This window comes from Gobio gobio (genome assembly GCF_949357685.1).
Source record: "Gobio gobio genome assembly, chromosome: 25".
Classification (NCBI taxonomy): domain Eukaryota; kingdom Metazoa; phylum Chordata; class Actinopteri; order Cypriniformes; family Gobionidae; genus Gobio; species Gobio gobio.
In genome coordinates this window covers 10377473-10399012 of record NC_137121.1, presented here as the reverse complement: position 1 = coordinate 10399012, position 21540 = coordinate 10377473, and the positions used below count along the sequence as shown (strand labels likewise).

At 40.6% G+C, this 21540-nt stretch overlaps 1 protein-coding gene across 4 annotated transcripts in view; it reads right to left on the bottom strand.

Moving 5' to 3' along the window:
- Positions 1 to 230: 230 nt before the first annotated feature.
- Positions 231 to 21540, bottom strand: part of lingo1a (leucine rich repeat and Ig domain containing 1a) — a 157270-nt gene continuing 135960 nt past the window's right edge. For all 4 annotated transcript variants that reach the window (XM_079809185.1, XM_079809186.1, XM_079809187.1 and 1 more), the window contains one exon: positions 231 to 4211. In XM_079809185.1, coding sequence (XP_079665311.1) covers positions 2349 to 4199 — 1851 coding nt within the window. In that variant the 5' untranslated portion in view covers positions 4200 to 4211 and the 3' untranslated portion in view covers positions 231 to 2348. The remainder of the gene's footprint in view (positions 4212 to 21540) is intronic.

Sequence of the window (21540 nt, the reverse complement as noted above, 5' to 3'; positions counted from 1 at the left end):
CTAAGATCTATTTTGATGAGCACCACCCAATGACTTCTAGTCATTTAGTTGCAGCAAATCACTGTATGTGCAAACACACTTTTATACAGAGAAAATTCTTATTCATTTTCTTGTTCAGATCCCACATATAACGTCACATCTTTCAGAGGGTCTTGTATTAACATAACTGCTGGTTAATCATATTTTACATACGATTCTTCTGCAGAACAAAATAAACAAGGCACATTTTTGGTAAAAAATCTCCATAGATTGTTTAATACAACATACCATATTTTCAACAATTCAACATCAATAAAATTGTGTTAATTAAAAATAAAAATAAACCAAAATGCATATTACTTTTATTGCACAGAACAATTTAAACATTTTTCATACTAGATTTTTTCACCTTTTTAGGTCTTTTACCATTTTTTCTTTAGTATAAAAGAATATTATGGACCACATTAATGCACATCATCGTCCTCCTGGGCTGAATGTTGGAGAGGGCAGGGGTCATATAAAGATTTATTCGACGTAATAGGATGAAAACAGCAGGTAGACCACAGAGGCAGAGGATCAGAGAAAGATTCAGGTGTGCGTGTGTGTGCAAGTGTCAGATTAACTCTAAAGTGGATCAGTAAGGGTTAAACCATCTGTGCAGCTTCTCCATCTGCAGCCTCAGTCAGCAGCACAAACCACTTAGCGAGGCGAAACCCATCTAGACCGGCGCAAAATCCAGCGCATAAACACAGCTCAGTGTCCTTCCATGGAAATCACCTGCCCTGCTTGGCCCAGATTAAACAAACTCTTAAAACACAGCTGGACTGTGGAGCGAATTCATTAAACCATTGCATTTCAGCCCTAAAAACCTGCTTCGTACTCCCTAACCAGTCCATTTTAACTAGCCTCTATCTAGCACTGCACCATTGCGCTTTCTTGTCAGCACAAACAGCCTACTTTCAATTTACTCCCACTTCTTTATTCACAAACGTCGCCTGCTGTGATTAACGTGGCGCTATTTCCGCCCGTGGAAACAGATGCTAAACAATGCTATCACAGAGCACTCGTTCTTAGTATAGACATCTGTCATCGTAATAAACCAGTCCTTAGATTTGCTTCGAAAACGGTTTCTTTGGGCACCAAAGCTTCATACGAGATAAAGAAAAATAGATCTGCGTCCGGTAAGACAGGTCTAAGTTTAAGACCATTGGACAGGTGTGAGACCATAAGACAGGTGTTAGCCCCAAGAGACAGATCTGAGAGCAAGAGACAGGTGTGAAACTCAGCAGCGGCAGCAGGTAAAGGTGATTGAGTGCTGTCGAGCATATTAACACTCTCACCTTTTGATGAAATGATTGATTCTGTTATGAACTCGCTTGCTCTCGCACCTTCTCGGTTTAGCTTCTCAGGCGAATGAAAGTTTTTTATATAAAAATGTGATTCTGCGGTGCCATTAAATGGGTTTAAACCTGACCAGGCACAACAGAAATGCTCACTGCAGGCTGCAATGATCACCTCTATATAAAATTAAATCAAAACACATAACAAAAGTTACATAATCACCGCTGGTTTCACTTGCCTCGCCATTAATCCAACAATAAACAACCTGTACTTGTTTATCCAGATGCTCGAGTCGTAAAATTCCCTCGGCTTATCCAACAAATGCATTTAAAATACGGATCCGAAAGCAAAATGAGGACCAGAGACAGCAGAGTACAGATACAAAGAAAGGAATGTGCAATGAAAGTTGCACTATACACATTTCTCTATAGCAGGAATGGAAATGCAATCTATTATATTCTACATTCTGTTGTTAGACACAATGTAAAGATTTGAATGTTAGGTTTGTTAAATGTGCTTTTGACCCCTGATTTATCTACTGTTATTCTTTCATAAAACTATTCATTTTAGTAGAAAACAAGAAATGAATGGGTTAAACGAATAAACAAACAAAGAGGATGCGGGCAGGAGGACTGAAGGGAGAAGGATGCTCTGCCTTTGCATTCTGGAGGTTGACACAAAACATTTTGGAGGTTCGTTTTTTTTCCTTTTTTTTCATGTTTTTTTGCCCATAAAAATCCACAGGAACTTAAGTGTTTTAAAACAAAATCCTCTCTCAAAGATATTGGTCCCCGTAGGCTGAGTTTAAGTGGCATCACAGAGGAGTGCGAATGAGGACATTTTCCCCCTCTCATGTTCAATATTGAACAAAAGCACCGACCCCTGTGCCGCACATCCATCTTTAGAAAGGGGGAAAAACACCCCTCCTCTATGGGGAGCTCGTCAGAGCCAGAGGTTGTTCAGGCAGGGAATCTCTTGGTTTTGTCTTTATGAGTTTTTGAAAGGGTCTTTTGAGCTCCCTGGTTGGATTATATCATTTTCATGTTAAATTTCCGAGGGGCATCGGCGCCGCCGCTGCTGCTCATCCCAGCGTCCGATTTGCGCGGGACGTACTCGATCTCAATGTTGTGTTTGCTGTTGCCTTTGCCTCTGCTCCAAAGAAAGAGCAGAACCAGGCAGAACAGAACCACACCCAAGAAGGAGATGAAGCCCATCGTGGTGGCGATGATTAGCGTCTTTATGTCAAACGGGAACGGGACTGTTGCTCTCGTTCCATTAGCTCCGTTGTCGTTGGGCTGGTTGGAGATAAACGCCAAGGTTTTGTTGGGTTGGTTGGGCCAGTCTGGCGAGTAACTGTGGACGTGCAGGTGGGCCAAAGCGGTGTCGTTTCCACCGGCGTTGCTAGCAATGCACACATACGTCCCGTTGTCCTGAATCTGAGCATAGCGCACCTCCAGGGTGCCATCTGGGAAAACAGTGAGCCGTCCTATCGTTTTCGTGGTGATGAACTGTTTTTGTGGGGAAAGCCACATGATGACGGGTGTCGGGTCTCCGTCAGCTTGACACACGAAGTGGATGGTGGTGCCTTCGTCAACGAACTTTTGCTGGGGCTTCCGGTCTCGGATCCTAGACTTGCGACACGTGAAGTAATTGGGCTGAAGCACGTCAGGAAAGTCCTTGAACTCTTTTCCTTGAACGAACTCGGGTGAGGAGCAGGTCGGCTGCTGGCGGTTGAAGTTGAGCCTCCAGCGGCGTCGGAAAACCCAAAGCAGACGGCAGTCACAAGCCAGCGGGTTGTCATACAATGCGAGGGTCTCTAGGTTCCCCACTGAATGGAACACGGCCTCCTCCAGGGTGGTAAGGGCATTGCTGGAGACATTGAGGATTTTCAGGTAGTTTAGTCCTCTGAAGGAGTAGGGCTCGATCATTGTCAGTCGACCGCCCACCAGGTGGAACTCCTGCAGTCTGAGCAGGTCATGGAGTCGGTTGCCTTCAATCATCTGGATGGGATTGTAGGACATGTTGAGGAAACGAAGATAAACCAGGTGTCGCAAAGCCAAATACGGAATCGACGTCAAGTTTGCATTAGTGATCGTTAGGGAGGTAAGATTCAATCCGTACAAGCAGTTGGTGGTCATGGTATCCAGGTAGGGCCAGTTGGCAATCTCCAGGACTTTGAGACGGTAGAGCCGCTTGAAGCTGTAATCTCTGATGCTGTTGATGTTGAGGTTTCGCAAGCGCAGTGTAACCAAGCTGTGCAGATGTGTGAAGGCCTCTGTCGGGACAGAGGTCAGGTTGCACCTTTCTAGCGTGAGCTGCTCCAAGCTGCTGAGGCCATGGAATGCCCGGTGGGATATGAAGACAAGGTCATTATCCCCGACCTCCAGAGAGCGCAGGTTGTACAGGTCCTGGAACATGTAGTCCAGCAGAATTACGATCTTATTTTCACTGATGTCCAGCTTTGTTAGGTTACTGAGGCCTGTGAACACTCCCAACTGGATGAGCTTCAGCTTGTTGCTGCGCAGTCCCAGACTCTGCAGGCCGTAGAGGTTGTTGAAGGCGCCGGGCTCAATGGCCGAGATGGTGTTCTCATTGAGCTCCAGCTCTTCCAAGTGCGGAAAGGCAGAGAACTCATCTGGGTTGATGGTTTTGATTCGATTCTTGCTGAGGTCCAGGAGTCGTGTTTCCGACGGGATTCCCTCTGGAACGGACATGAGCTTCTTGCGGTGGCACAAGACAGAGCGTTCCTGAGCATTGCACTCGCAGCGTGATGGGCAGCCCGTGGCAGAGCCAGACAGCACTGTGCCCAGCATCAAGATCAGAATGGGCTGCCAGCATGCCACCAGGAAGCTGTGCCCACTCACTTCCCCTGCTACCATCCTACCGGTTACCTGCACAGACGGAGAAAAGAGAAAAAGTGCACTGAGTTATAAAATATGGAATTCAAGGCATCCAAATCAATAAACAATTACACTGCACAGTATATTGACTAAACCTTCTACTCTGCTATTTTCTTTGGCAAGCAGAATATGGCTCTAAAACATGAGTGAATTGTGAATTTATTGAATACTGTTCATTGAAAGAATAGAGAGGGTAAAGGTGTGTTTTACTAAGAGTCTTACTAATATAGCAGACATTATTTTCCATTTCCAACTACGTGTTACATTATAGGCTCATAAAACTTCTGCACTAAGGACCGTTGGATTATTCACAACTGTGAAAAGGAAGAGCCAATGGCGTGTACTTGCTTAACTGCACGAATTGGCACTTTTGGATTTGATCTTTTTTGTTTTGACCCCAGCTAGTTCAACTTCAAAGGCTTTTAACACACAATAGCACTCGTGCTAACTGAGCTCAGGGACTTGACTTGGAATCCATTGCAAGGGTTACATCACCATCATAAGATATTTATGAATCCTCTAAACCTCTGGTGCACCTAACACAGCTGAGTAGTGAGTTAGAAGGCTGTTGTCCCAACCAGCCTTTTCACTCTCAAATCCTGAGAGCGTTCACACTTCCATGTATGGGATCCATCTGAAATGATGGCACAGGGGCATATGTGTGAACTTATCCACAATTTTCAAGGAGAAATCCACTTCACAGCAAGTCAGCAGGTGCACGCATAAAATCGCTAGCATATGCCATCTGCGAGACAGACTAAAAGACGAGACGTTGGTTTAAGACCGTTCTGAAACGCTCTGATATCGTACTAAAATACATGCTGACCGTTCAAATCTGTACACAGAGATTCTAATGCTTCCTGAAGCAGCAATACACACTATTCATGCACAACTGCCCTCCCTTTAAAATTAAGCTTCTTAACTTTAGCTTGTTTGTGTCTTCCTTGCATGATAGTAGTCTTTAAAATAACAACAAAAACACAACTTCAGTCTTCTGAAAATCATCTTTTAGAGGAAACCGTTCCACCATGCTATCTTTTGCCTACACATGCAGCATTCGAATGAAACCTCATAAGGGACTCATTCTGAATACTCTACACTGACTCCACAAATAGTGTGCAAATGACCCACAGTTTAGTGTTAGCATGTAGCTAAACTAATAACGTGATACTTTAACACACATATCATACATAGCACACACAAAAAAAGGTTATAAATACTTTTTCAGTATATCTTGACTGATCCGCCATCTTTGGATTTTTCACAGAGCTCATTGTAGTGAACTCTGGGATTGCCTTATCTTTTAATGATGCATACAATGCTGCCCAAGGATTCAGCTAAAAATCATCCAAGAAAGATTTTAAATTATTCATAATAACAGTTTTTGCATATAGAGCACAGCAATAACACCTTAAAATGCTCTCTAGGTAGGCAGCTCAATTGGTTTTGTAACAGAGCTCACATCTCCAGTGAATTTGAGGTTTACTCTTTTTTTTCCTTTTACTGTCACGCTATTCTCTACCAACCTGTCGTGACTCTGATTAAGGTTTCATAACCACCTACACAGCACTGAAATACTTCTATTGAGAACATCAAGACATGTTCATTTCCTGTTCATGTAGCACAACATCCCTGTCGCATGATCATAAAAAAGATGTACCACTTGCATTAGGAAGCCTGATGCCAGTGATTATTGCTTTTGTCCTGAAAGACTGAAATATTGTGCTTTGCGACGCTGATATTAGAGATCCCCCACAAGCAAAGGATTTTTCAGTTCAAAGAACTTGTAGAGCTTTTGTGATCCTTAAAATGGTTCTTTAGGGAATCATTTATCTTGCAGCATAATGACCATTAAAAAGAGTCATTGGTGTGCAGAACTCACACAAAATACACTATTTATGTAGAAGAACATTTCAGAAGAGGCCAATTTGGATTTTTGTTTGCAATTTTGTTTGATTTGTAATGAATAAACTCCAGTGATCTAACTGTAAGCCCCAGTTGTTCATCGGGATCAATAATGAAGCCACTGAAGGGTTGAGTTTGGCTGGAAGCATTCAGCATGTGGCCCACAGGCACTGTGTTAAACCGTTAGCACTGTTGAGGGGAGGCTGGGTTCAGTTCAAAGCAAATTAAGCAGCATACAGTGCGTGCTGCCAAAACCTGAGAACATATGGAAATGTTCTTCATATGAAACTGACATGAAAGAACTATCCCCGCTGTCTGGTCATCAGACTAGCAACATTATTCAACATTATTCAGCTAATGATCTGTCTTCGGAAATCTTATCAAATAGCATTATGTATTATTTCACTGAGAAAACGAGAAAAGAAATGGTTGACTGTTAAACCCTCCTACTGGAACTTGTGTTGTTGGGATCTGTGACCTTTATTCCACCTGTAAAATTACAGAAAAGTAGCATGAAAAGTAATGACGTGAGTGCATAGAGTAATGCAGTGAGGTGCTGTAATGTGGTGAATTAATCAACAAGGTAATGCAATGAATTTGTGTGTAACGTAATGCAGCAAACTAGTATGTGAAGTACAGAGAGGTAGTGTGTAAACTAAAACAATGAAATTAGGTTATGTGTATTGTAATGCAGTGAGGTAGAGTGTAAAGTAATCCAACAAACCAACATGTAACAAGTGCCGTAAAAAAAGATAATGCAGTGTGATGGCATGTATGATAACTTGCGGCATTAGTGTGTAAAGTAACCGGGATAGTGTGTAAAGTAACACAGCAAACTAGAATGTAAAAGAAAGGTAGCAAGTACTGTAAATTAAGATAATGCAGTTTGATGGCATGTATAATAACTTGCGACATTAGTGTGTAAAGTAACTGGGATAGTGTGTAAACTAACACAGCAAACTAGTATGTAAAAGTGCGGTAGCAAGTACTGTAAATTAAAATAATACAGTTTGGTAACGTATAATAACTTGCTGCATTAGTGTGTAAAGTAAGTAGGATAGTATGTAAAGTAAAACAGAAAACTAGTATGTAAAAGAGAGGTAGCAAGTACTGTAAAATAAGATAATGTAGTTTGATGACATGTATAATAACTTATGGCATTAGTGTGTAAAGTGACTGTGATAGTGTGTAAAGTAAAAGCAAACGAGTATGTAAAAGAGCGGTAACAAGTACTGTAAATTAAGATTATGCAGTTTGATGACATGTATAATAACTTGCGGCATTAGTGTGTAAAGTAACCGGGATAGTGTGTAAAGTAACACTGCAAACTAGTGTGTAAACGAGAGGTAGCAAGTTAAATAATGCAGTAAACAATCATGTAAAGTAACATGTAGCAAGTAAAAAAACTTGCAGCATTAGTGTGTAAAGTAATCGGGATAGTGTGTAAAGTAAAAGCAAACGAGTATGTAAAAGAGCGGTAACAAGTACTGTAAATTAAGATAATGTAGTTTGATGACATGTATAATAACTTGCGGCATTAGTGTGTAAAGTAGGATAGTATGTAAAGTAACACAGCAAACTAGTATGTAAAAGAGTGGTAACAAGTACTGTAAATTAAGATAAATGTAGTTTGGTAACATGTATAATAACTGCATCAGTGTGTAATGAAACACTGCAAACTAGTATGTAAACGAGAGGTAACAAAATAATACAGTAAGGTAGTGTGTAAAATAAAATTATGCAGTGAAGTAACACTGTGATAGTGTGTAAAGTAACACTGCAAACTAGTATGTAAAAGAGAGGTAGCAAGTAAAATAATGCAGTGTGGTAGAGTGTAAAGTAATGCAGCAAACTAACATGTAAAGAAACAGGTAACAAATATCGTAAATTAAAATAATGCCGTTTGGTAACACGCAAAATAACTTGCGGCATTGATGTGTAAAGTGACTGTGATAGTATGTAAAGTAACAGCAAACTAGTATGTAAAAGAGCGGTAGCAATACTGTAAATTAAAATGCAGTAATGCAGTACAGTACAATAGTGTGTCAAGTAATGCTGGAAGGTGATTTGGCGAGGCAGTTCGTAATAAACATGCTGTGCGGCTGCATCTTCTCTATTCTGACATGATTGCATTTCCATCTGTTGCATCATTTACTATTATATATTTATGATACATCTGAATCTATCACAGTAAGAATGTGAATTACTGCAGTCTGGAGCAGGACGGTGTTTCCCAGCGGCAACAATTCCACTTAAAGACGGCAGCTAAATACCTGAGCAGCAGAATCCTCCTCACATCTGTCACTGCTATAAGAACAGCACGCTAAGAGTCTAATCTAGTTCAGAATCAGCCCATTCACTAATCCTGTACACACACACACACACGCACACACACACAGGCGCACCAACTCAAATTCAGGTGGACTTATTTCAGCTTCATGTAGGTCAGTTCGGCACACGGACACCTCACAGGACAAACAAAGTTAAACACACACTTGGACAAGAATAACTCCGGCTCATCCGTAAATCAATCTGATTAATTGACTTTATGAAGCTTTGCTGCTACTATGTAGAAGACTGAGTCTTCCAAATGACTTAAATCTCTTGAATCCATTCACCAAAACAGAGTACAGTTTTGTTTGCCAATTCATTTCATGACCAAAATCCAATTTTAATTATGAGTTAATTAATATTTCTGCATTTTTTTTAAATAGTTAAAAAATCCTATTTGTTTTTTCTAGTAATAAGAATAAATTGACACTATTATCATCTCCTGCATCATGTTTCTACTGAGGAAAAGATCCAAGTAATGTCCCACATTTCTCCTCTAGAGTTAGACCTCAGAATAGAGAATACATCTCATATGCTCAGATTTAACAAGTCTGCAATCAAAAGTCATTATGAACTCAAATGTTTTTCATCAATTTCCAAAAACGATCTAAGCTGCCATCCATTCATTTGATAGCATTGTAGTTCTACTGTATATGAATCATTTTCTCATTAGTGTCTGCTTTAATTTCTCCTCTTGGCTTTTAAGGTACAGCAATAGTGGCTCAAGCAATGGCATGAGCTTTGGGGCGGGGCTATCTGTTTGTCTAAGCAATGGAAGACAAGTCATTATTTTTACAATTCAATTACAATTACACACTTCACCGTAGCTTCTCCTGAGCTATGAAATAGCATCAAAATGTTGATCTGGGCCTTTAAAGTCAGTCTTTGATGGTAGAAAGAACTACCAAATCAGTCGCATCTCTGTACTACAATTTTTAGGCTTAATTTTATTGTAAAACAAGTGTCAGAAACGAGGTCGTATCATTCACTTAAAATGTTCGTGCGCGGAAAACAGTGTTCAAGATTGAAACAAGTCTAGAACTCAGAAACACACACACACACACTCAATCCATTTCTTATGGTCCGTGACCGAATCTGCTCATTTATTTGTTGCACTTGCTGCAGAATCACCAGAGTGTAACTGAGTGTTCCCTCATTAGAGACCCTCTCCTTGCCTTTCTGCTATTATTCCGCCTGTAAAGTAACTCTGGCTCAGGGAGTGCAAACAGTAGGTTTATATTGAAAGCTTCAGATCTGCCCGCTGACCTTCTGAAACATCTCCTCCCAGAAAAACCAGCTCCATCCTATAGCCCTAACAGCTCCTCAGAGCTCAAACATCTCCGGTTTCACTCTCTCTGCTCTGTCATCCTCTGTTTTTCTCTCTCTTGAGGGGAGGGAGACACATTGACCCTGAAGCTGCAGGAAAAGAAGCATCAACACAAGCCCAGAACGCCAGCTGGAATCAGGAATAACGAGGTCCAACACGGAAGACGTCTCAGTGCTGAGGAATCAATCACACAGTCTTACAAACAGGGTACGCACAAATATAAGACAGGCTGCAAACCCTAGCCTCGCTGTCTATTGTCTACAAAGGAAGCTTCTGGTGCAGCAACCTAACAGAAATGGAGCCTCGTAATAATTGATCTGATACGCTCTTAATGGGCAGAAACTCCATTAACAATCCCTCCCTGGCCATTAAGTGAACCGACTTGCCTTAAAGGGACTCACACTTACAGCTGATTCCAATAGAGTTTGACGTAAGCATGTTGCCAAGCTAATGACTTGAAACGTATTCACAACCCTGTTGAAAAAACCAGCATAGGCTGATTAGGTATGTTTTGAAGCAGAGCAGCTGGTTTGAGCTGGTTTATGCGGGTCCTTAGTTGGTCATGAGCTAGTTTAAACTGGCCCTGAGCTGGTTATAAGCTGGAACTAATTCTTAGGACCAGCAGTTGACCAGCTTAAACTAGGTCATGACCAACTAAGGACCAGCATAAACCAGCTGCCCTGCTTCAAAACATACCTAACCAGTATATGCTGTTTTTTTCAAGCAGGGAAAACTAGATTTTTACATTTTCTTAAGGTAATTTAAAAAGAAATAATAATTTTGAGGTATCATTCATTCTAGGGCCCCATGATTTCTACAATATGAAAAACGGGAATCATATAATCCATAAAAATGTAATTTACTGAGTACCGTTGAATTTGGCTAAATTTGGGTGAATAAATCAAAAGTAGGGGGTGTACACTTATTCAGATCGCCGGATGGACTATTGTCTGTGAATATTAAACCGCAAAAAGACTAATGAAATATGAAGTCTGCTTGTTTTACATGTGTTCTCAGAATCTAGTCTCCATTTGAACTTCATCTCCAGAGCATGCTCTGAGACTTCATGGGTATTTCACCATTTCATTTGATAAAACTATCAGATACACACAATAATAACAAATTTAATATGGCCCTTTATTGTATGTACACTCTAAAAAAAAGGTTCTATATGGCACCAAAAATGGTTCTTCGTTGTAATCATAGAGGAACCACTTTTGGTCCTATATAGCAGCATATCTTAACATGTTCTGTTTATGGTAGCGGTGCTATTTGGCACCTTAGTCAAAGAACCGGTGAAGAACCGATGAAGAACCACTGAAGCACCAAAATTGGTGTTATATAGCACTTAAAAAGGTTCCCTTATGATTACGAGCCAATAACTATTTTTGGTGCCATATAGAATCTTTTTTTTTTTTTAGAGTGTATTGCAAGTTAACTCTTTCCCAGCCACTGATGGAAATTTCCATCATATTGAGACAACGCTTCCCAGCCATTGATGGAACTGTCCGGCTTTCCGTGTTTTGTTTTCACTTTTATACGGTAGGGGGCGCTATTACTCATCTTCTGAAAGAGTACAGAATCTCTGGATCAAAACACAGGCGACGAAGCAGCAGAAACAAGCGATATCTTATGTAAGCAGATGCGTATGTAAAATAATGCGATCATCAACATTGCACAGCATATAAATCAAAACTGCCTAATGTTACTGAATGAAATGTCGACCCAGGATGAGCTATAAGACTGTGAAGCTTTGGGGGTGTTGATGGTGTTTTTATCATCGTTCTGAATCCGATCAAGATGTAGTCTTCGACCAAAACGCAATTTTCTCAGCTCTTTGCTCAAAATGTTGCTTTTTTTTAACGGAACTACCCACATTCAAGTGTTTTCTTTTGACATATTGCATGTTCAGATATTCATACAACAAAATAAACTTTTGTGAAAATGATCAAAAAAGCTGTCGGTGGCAGGCAATTTATTTCAAAAGCGCTGGCGGGGAAAAGCAAGTTATGGTTGGAAAATATGCTAAGTATGAGCAATAACAACAGTGATGCTTGCCTATATATAGCACACATTCAAATAGTGCCTTTTTACCTAACAAGAGTGTCTACAATGCTTTATCATGGGTGAATGTGTTCAAATCAAGCTCATTTTGACAACTTAATAAGCTATCTTTGTTTTGAAGGATGGCTGGCTTCTAGTTAGTCATTAGCTGGCCGACTAGCTACTATGTAGCTAGACAAGCTAATTACCAGCTAGCGTGTTCCAAAACATCTTCCTGGATTTTCCAGCTGGGAACAAACTGACAGCAGGGACTGAAAATGACTCAGTCGACTTTTACAGGTTATGTACGGAAGTTACGTAACGCATAAGAATGACAACTATTGAAGTAGATTCTGAAAAACAGACGCCGTGTAAAAGGACATCAGCGGTCACACCTCATTCTAGTTCCTGCATTTAAGTAACACCTGTCTGTGAAAACATATGCGCTCCTTCCCTTTTAGCTAAATAAATTTCCCTCGCATTCATTTTCTTCTCTGAATAAATGAAAAGGGAGACACGTTGGGGAACAGTGAATGAGTCATGAGATGGAATGAAATGAGAAACCCACATACACAAAAACACAGACGTTATAGGATGGTGCGTATTATGTATTATTCAACAGTATTCATCAATTTAAGGCTTTTCACACTAGAGATAATTAACCTTGTTCTTTCTAAACCCTGGGTAAATGGAATCCTGGGTTACCTTGATTCACGTTTCAGACTGCTTGTAATTTACCCAGGGTTAACAATTAATCCTGGGTATTTATAGGCTATCGTTTCCCACTGTACATTCCTAAACCCTGGGTTAATATCCTTATTTGCATATTTGTAGTGTCAGAGTCAATGATTGGACGATATATTGCTGACTGACTACGTTTATATACTGAATGGACTTTTCAAGCTATAAAAGGTAAGAATGAAACAGCCTCTTCATTACTCCAATTGTCACATTTTCCACCACCATTTGACATTTTTCACCCCAAACGCTGAAACTACAGTTTATACAACACATTTACATTTATGCATTTGGCAGATGCTTTTATCCAAAGTGACTTACATTGCATTTAAGGTACACATGTTTCTGTGACAATGTGGGTCTAACGCCACAAAAGCGGCGCTAACCCTGCTTCTAAATTACAAGTGTGAAACGTTCCTTTACTCAGGGTTAAAAGCGGGGGTTAAGAGCAATGATAACCTGGGGTTAAAGGGATAGTTCAACCACAAATATCATCATACTCGCCCTCATATTGTTCCAAACCTGTATGAGTTTCTTTCTTCTGTTGAACACAAAAGAAGATATTTTAAAGAATGTTGGTAATCAAATAGTTGATGGATCCCATTGACTTCCATAGTGTTTTTCTTCCTACTATGGAAGTCAATGACTCGTCAACTGTTTGATTACCAACATTCTTTAACATATCTTATTTTGTGTTCAACAGAAGAAAGAAACTCATACAGGTTTGGAACAACTTCAGCGTAAGTTATGGCTCGTTTCCACCGAGCGGTACGGTTCAGTACAGTACGCAATTTTTGCCGTTTCTATTGTCAGAAGTTGTGAATGGTACCCTAATTCCGAACCGTACCACTTTTTGGCACCCTTCCGTTGGGTTACCTAGCACAGTAATCCGGTACTAAAGGGTGGAGCTAGACTCACTGCAGAACGTTGATTGGCGCATGCTTTTTCCTTGCAGCCTTGGCAAAAAATAAAGCAAGAACAAGATCTGCTGTATTTTGTCCATTGTTGTTTACTCGCTTTTTTCTTCATGCGAGAATTATGTCGATTGCTACACCACGCTTATCATAAGCGTAATGTTGGTGGTGAAAACCGCACCGCTCGGTGGAAACGAGCCATAAGTTATGACAAAATGTTCATATTTGGGTGAACTATCCCTTTAAGTGCAGTGTGAGAAGCCGTTTAGTGTCTTATAAAGTCATTCCTTATCAGCTGGTGTGTATCTATAACTTTGAGGACAAAAGTGTGAAAATATCTGTTAATACACTAACGTTCAAAATGTGGAGTCATTGGGGACAGTCATTATTTTAAAAGAAATGGTCGGCAAGGATGCATTGGCTTGAATAAAAGTGATATTAAATAAATGTGACCCTGGACCACAAAACCGGTCATAAGGGTCAATTTTTGGAAATTGAGATTTATACATCAATGGAAAACTTATTTATTCATTGTTAGGATAGGACACACTTTGGCGTGAGATACAACTATTTGAAAATCTGGAATCTGAGGGTGCAAAAAAAACCAACTAATATTGAGAAAATCGCCTTTAAAGTTGTCTAAATTAAGTCCTTAGCAACGCATATTACTAATAATAATAATACATTTTTGATATATTTACAGTAGGAAATGTACAAAATATCTTGGAAAATGATCTTTACTTAATATCCTAATGAGTTTTGGAATAAAAGAAAAATCGATAATTTTGACCCATATAATGTATTGTTGGCTTTTGCCACAAATATACCTGTGACTTATGACTGGTTTTGTGGTCCAGGGTCACATATTTATAAATGTTACAAAATATTCAAATAAACGCTGTTCTTTTGAACTTTTTATTCATTAAATAATCCTGAAAAAAAATTATAATTTCCACAAAAATATTAAGCAGAATAAGTATTTTATTATTATTTATAAAAATTATTATTTCAAAATTGAAAACAATAATAAATGTTTCTTGAGCAGCAAATCAGCACATCAGAATTATTTCAGACGGATCATTCGACACTGAAGACTGGAGTAATGATGCTGAAAATTCAGCTTTGATCACAGGAATACATTACATTTTAAAAATATATTCAAATAGAAAACAGTTATTTGAAATTGTAATAATGCTTCACAATTGTACTGTTTCTTTGCTGCATCACTGCTGATAGGAGGGGTCAGTGGGGGTCAAGTGGTGTCAGGTAGGGGGTCTCAGTATGCGGCAGTTAAAAAGGGAAACCTGCTGCTTATGTGCATGTGAATTTGCCCATGATGCATCAAACTGACAGCCTTCATCTCAATCTTAACGTCTCTATTTGGCAGATGCAATACAAACAATCAATTTCCCAGCATGCATTTCTGCATCACATCTCTAGGCCTCCTCCTCCTGCACACAGAGCGTGATTATCGGTTCAAAATGCAATTTCCTCCCTGTACAGACTTGATCAGATATAATTTGAGGTTTCTGTAGCTATTGGCGCTCTCCTTATGAATCTAAAAACACATTTTCTCCAACAAATTGAAATCATTTGACAAAAGTTTGAGAATAAATGGTAGCTAAGTCTACATACTTTAGGTTGCTAAGGTAAGTCTAAGACAATGTTAAAGGCACAGTTCGCCCATGAATGAAAATTATGTCATCAATTACATTTTGGAGCTTGTCAGCCACTGAACTACCTCCGTTATATGGAAAACAGTAGCTTGGATTGGACTTCTCCATTTATGACCCAAGTAAAATTGTATGGGTGAAGATATGGAAGCCCATTTCCGTCTTCGAGTATTTCGGAACTGGGAGCTAATCATACCGCAATGACTCATTCAAACTGACCAGGAAGCAGAATACCACAGAGAGTCAGAGTCAACACTCAGGACCATAAATCATAAAAGTCGTTTTGGCGTCATTCAGTCTAGAAACTCCTCAGCTAAGTATTTTAAAACCATGCACGCTTGTAAGTGATGGTCCCAACTAGAGAATGAACACTTAAGATGTCAAGTTAACAAGACAGATTGGTTCGGAGATGGCACATCTTGAGTCTCACAAGGAAAACCATTAGTTAACGCCCAAAATCTTTTTTTTTTTAAGTGACCTCTTAAACACAGGACTAAAATCCTCTCTAAAACCAATGCCTATACATATCAAAATCCATCAGATCATTCAAAAACTATGCTAGACAGACTTATAATCAAACATTGTTCAACTGCATAATTCTATATCATGTATCCAGAATCCTATGGGTGACGTCACGGACACTACGTCCATATTTTTTTTTTTTTTTTTAAGTCTGGTTTAGACTGGGTTAACACGGAGGTTAAGATCGAACAGCATCAAGCAAGTCATCTACTTTCGTCTCATTACTTAGTTTCTTTTCTTTCCCGTTGAGAGTCTCGCTTTCTATAGTCTATAGGCCCGCCTCAAACTTCAGCCACGAGACTGTGTTTCCATTCATCCGGCAACACACCAGAATGTGATTGGCTTCCCAAGATGTCACTCCAGACACAACGAGACCACCGGCGAATCAACGAACCGGGAAACCCCATTGCAGTGAACCACGCCTTCCGGGATTCCCATTCAAAGAGCCAACAAACACAAGTAACTGGTGAACTGATATAAAACGTAATAACCCTGCCTAAGAAATGATAGAAGGGTTAAATGAATGATTGATGATTTGTTCAGGTCGGGTCTTATAAAGTGCATATAGTGCTAGAAACTCGGGACTTCATCATTTCACTCTATTAAAACTTAATCTTTCCTTACTTTCTTTCTTTTTGCAACTTGGCAACTTGTGTGTGTGTTTATGTAGTATTAGATATTAGTTTTATGTGTTAGAATAATCAATAAAGTCTTGTCTCTATTTAAAAAGAAGTGTCTTGTGTTATGTGCTTACGAATGTAATGTCTTTAAGTGCAGATCTTGTTACCGCGCTAATAAATGAAGTGGTTTTACTATAGTTTGGATAAAGAGCTGCTAAAGAGCTGATAGTTACGGCCCGTTCAATTGAGCATTGGACATTTCATTTGTTCTGCTGTAAAATAAGTGATTCTTTCAAAAATCCCTAAATAATTGACCTGTTTCCCCTATATATATATATATATATATATATATATATATATATATATATATATATATATATATATATATATATATATATATATATATATATATATATACACACTCACCTAAAGGATTATTAGGAACACCATACTAATATGCTATCCTAATACTGTGTTTGACCCCCTTTCGCCTTCAGAACTGCCTTAATTCTACATGGCATTGATTCAACAAGGTGCTGAAAGCATTCTTTAGAAATGTTGGCCCATATTGATAGGATAGCATCTTGCAGTTGATGGAGATTTGTGGGATGCACATCCAGGGCACGAAGCTCCCGTTCCACCACATCCCAAAGATGCTCTATTGGGTTGAGATCTGGTGACTGTGGCCATTTTAGTACAGTGAACTCATTGTCATGTTCAAGAAACCAATTTGAAATGATTAGAGCTTTGTGACATAGTGCATTATCCTGCTGGAAGTAGCCATCAGAGGATGGGCACATGGTGGTCATAAAGGGATGGACATGGTCAGAAACAATGCTCAGGTAGGCCATGGCATTTAAACGATGCCCAATTGAGACTAAGGGGCCTATAAAGTGTGCCAAGAAAACATCCCCCACACCATTACACCACCACCACCAGCCTGCACAGTGGTAACAAGGCATGATGCATCCATGTTCTCATTCTGTTCACGCCAAATTCTGACTCTACCATCTGAATGTCTCAACAGAAATCGAGACTCATCAGACCAGGCAACATTTTTTCAGTCTTCAACTGTCCAATTTTGGTGAGCTTGTGCAAATTGTAGCCTCTTTTTAGATTAGATTAGATTAGATTAGATTCAACTTTATTGTCATTACACAAGTACAAGTACAAGGCAACGAAATGCAGTTTAGGTCTAACCAGAAGTGCAATAGCAGCAAGTGCAGGATATACAATGGATGCGTAAGTGCAGGACATGGATATGTACTGAATATGTATAAATATGTATAAATAGAGAGACGTTATTACTATAAACAGAACTGAATTTACAGGTGAATATGTACAGTGAATAAATATACAGATGGCTATTACTATAAAAAGAATTTACAGGTGAATATGTACTATGAATACAATATACAGATGGCTATTACTATAATCAGAATTTTACAGATAGAGGTATACAATAATATGTTAGGCTAATATGAGGAATAGCAGTGGATTAGGGTAGTGCAATAAATTATGGACAGAGCTATCCGGAAAAAAAAAAAAGTGTAAAGTGCAGTGGAAAGTGGTTGCATATTACATTTAGAAGTACAGTGCAAAAATGCAAATGTAAACATTGGTACTATAAATACAGTCAGCAGTGCAAATGAGCATAATCCAGTTAAGATATGGCAGTGTAAGATGCATATGTAAACAGTTGTTACTGTGATAAACAGTCGGTAGTGCAAATAACAAAGTGAAGGTGGATGTGAGGTAGGAGAGTTATCAGTATATGAGGGAAGTGGATCAGCGGGGGTTGGAGTTCAGTAAGGAGACAGCTCTGGGGAAAAAACTGTTCTTTAGTCTGCTGGTCCTGGTCCGGTGGATCCTGAAACGCCTGCCGGAGGGCAGGAGAGAAAACAGTCTGTGGGCTGGGTGCGAGGAGTCCTTGAGGATGCTGCGAGCTCGATGCAGACAGCGTTTCCTCTGGATGTGCTCGATGGCAGGCAGTGGAGTCCCTGTGATGCGCTGGGCAGTTTTCACCACCCGCTGCAGTGCCTTGCGCTCCGCAACAGAGCAGCTCCCATACCACACTGCCACACAGTTGGTCAGGATGCTTTCTATTGCGCAGCGGTAGAAGTTCACCAGGATAGCCGAGGAGAGCTGATTCTTCCTCAGTGTCCTCAGGAAGAAGAGGCGCTGGTGAGCCTTCTTGACCAGGCTGGAGGTGTTGGTCGTCCACGACATGTCCGCCGAGATGTGGATCCCCAGGAACTTGAAACTGGAGACACGTTCAACAGCCATTCCATTGATGTGGATGGTGTCGTGTGTGCCTCTTGACTCCTTCCTGAAGTCCACGATGAGCTCCTTCGTTTTGGTGGTGTTGAGGAGCAGGTTATTATCAGCGCACCATGTGGCCAGGTGCTGGATCTCTTCCCTGTAGGCTGTCTCATCGTTGTTGCTGATGAGACCGATCACCGTTGTGTCGTCCGCAAACTTGACGATAGAATTAGATCCATACACAGGCTTGCAGTCGGCGGTGAAGAGGGAGTAGAGAAACGGGCTTAGCACACAGCCCTGTGGTACACCAGTGTTGAGTGTGATGGATGTGGAGCAGGTGAATCCTGAACGAACATTCTGGGGTCTGTCAGTTAGGAAGTCCAAAATCCAGTTACACATTGAAGTGTTGATGCCCAGGTCTCCAAGTTTAGCTATTAACTTGGATGGGATGACAGTGTTGAATGCTGAGCTGAAGTCAACAAACAGCATGCGTGCATACGTGTTCTTATGGTCCAGATGGGTGAGCACAGAGTGCAGTGCCATGGAAACGGCATCCTCTGTGCTCCTATTGCTGCGGTAGGCAAACTGGTGTGAGTCCAATGTGGATGGTATAGAGTCTTTTAGGTGTTCCAGGACCAGCCGCTCAAAGCACTTCATAACGATGGGTGTGAGTGCTACAGGGCGGTAGTCATTAGGGCACCTCGGGTTAGAGTGTTTCGGCACTGGCACAATGGAAGTGCGTTTAAAGCATGTCGGTACAGCTGCTTGGGCAAGAGACAGGTTGAAAATGTCTGTAAAAACCCCAGCGAGCTGCTCCGCACATGCCCTGAGAACACGTCCAGGGATGTTGTCTGGTCCAGCAGCCTTGTGTGCGCTGATCCGGCTCAGTGCCTTGCAGACATCTGTGGAGGAGAGTGTGATTGGTGGGTGGTCAGCTGAGGGTTTGAGCTTGGTGGCAGTTTCTCTGTTGTCTCTTTCAAAACGAGCATAAAAGTAATTTAGCTCGTTCAGGAAGTTGACATCAGTGGCTGCGGGGGTGGAGTGGGGGGGTTTGTAGTCACTGATGGCCTGGATGCCCTGCCACATGCGTCGAGGGTCAGAGTTGGAAAAGTGACCCTCTATCTTTAGCTTGTAGCAGTGCTTGGCCTTTTTGATGCCCCTCTTCAGGTTTGCCCTGGACGTACTGTAGGCTTGTGCATCACCTGATTTGAAGGCAGTATTGCGTGACTTCAGCAGGAGTCGCACTTCCCTGTTCATCCATGGCTTCTGATTAGGGTATGTGGTGATCTGTTTCTGGGTTGTAACACTGTCGATGGTGGTATTGATATGATCCAATACAGAGGAAGTGAATGAGTCAATGTCCGTGTGAGCGCCACTGGTGGCTTGAGAAGCAAACATACTCCAGTCTGTGTTTAGAAACCTTTCCTGGAGTGTGGAGTCTGCCCCCGCAGGCCACACCTTGATGGTCTTTACTGATGGCTTCACACGGTTGATGAGGGGTGAATATTTGGGTGATAGAAACAAAGAGAGGTGGTCTGACTGTCCCAGGTGGGGGAGGGGTGTCGCAACGTAAGCTCCAGCCATGTTTGTATATACATGGTCTAAGGTTTTGTTTCCTCTGGTGTGGCAGGAAACATGCTGGTGAAACTTGGGTAGCACTGACTTTAGGTTTGAATGATTAAAGTCACCTGCAACAATAAACGCAGCTTCCGGGTGATCAGTCTGTTGTTTACTGATGGCTGCGTGAAGTTCTTTCATAGCAAGCTTGGCATCAGCATCCGGGGGAATATAGGCTGCAGTGATTTCCTATTTGTAGTGGAGATGAGTGGTACCCGGTGGGGTCTTCTGCTGTTGTAGCCCATCCGCCTCAAGGTTGTGCGTGTTGTGGCTTCACAAATGCTTTGCTGCATACCTCGGTTGTGACGAGTGGTTATTTCAGTCAAAGTTGCTCTTCTATCAGCTTGAATCAGTCGGCCCATTCTCCTCTGACCTCTAGCATCAACAAGACATTTTCGCCCCTCAGGACTGCCGCATACTGGATGTTTTTCCCTTTTCACACCATTCTTTGTAAACCCTAGAAATGGTTGTGCGTGAAAATCCCAGAAACTGAGCAGATTGTGAAATACTCAGACCGGCCCGTCTGGCACCAACAACCAATCCAAAATTGCTTAAATCACCCTTCTTTCCCATTCTGACATTCAGTTTGGAGTTCAGGAGATTGTCTTGACCAGGACCACACCCCTAAATGCATTGAAGCAACTGCCATGTGATTGAAAAAAAAAAAAAAAAAAAAAATTCCTGTGTGTTCTGTGTTAGATTAACTGACACTTGTTACAGCACTTGCATACTGTAGCCTCTGACTGTTGTAGTTGCTTCTATTGCTCTCATTTGTAAGTCGCTTTGGATAAAAGCGTCTGCTAAATGACTAAATGTAAATGTAAATGTAATGGTTGATTAGATAATTGCATTAATGAGAAATTGAACAGGTGTTCCTAATAATCCTTTAGGTGAGTGTATATATATAACAAATTATTTGCAAATATCACGTAAGTTTGGAACGACATGAGGGTGAGCCCAAATGATTTTTGGGTGAGCTTTCCCTTTAAATATGCTTGAGTGGATTTGTTAAATTAAAGGGATTGTCATTCGTCTACATGCCATTTACAACAAAAGAAAAAAACTCACATTAGAATAATTCCAACTATCAGCCTGAAAAAGTATTTACAAACCGTCTGTACTATATTGTATATTACACAATGATTCTCATTCATAAACCACATTTCTGTGCAAATTGTTCCTAAAGTCATTTTTAATAGGAATGGTTTTACAAACAATATACACACAAATGTGCTTGTGAATGAGGCCCATTTGTATGATTTTGTATCTTGTATGTTGAATATTATATAAAGCATAATGTAGCACATGGATATGCTGCATAGCTGTATCCAAAAGTTTGCAGTAATGCAGCATTAAAGATCAATTCTC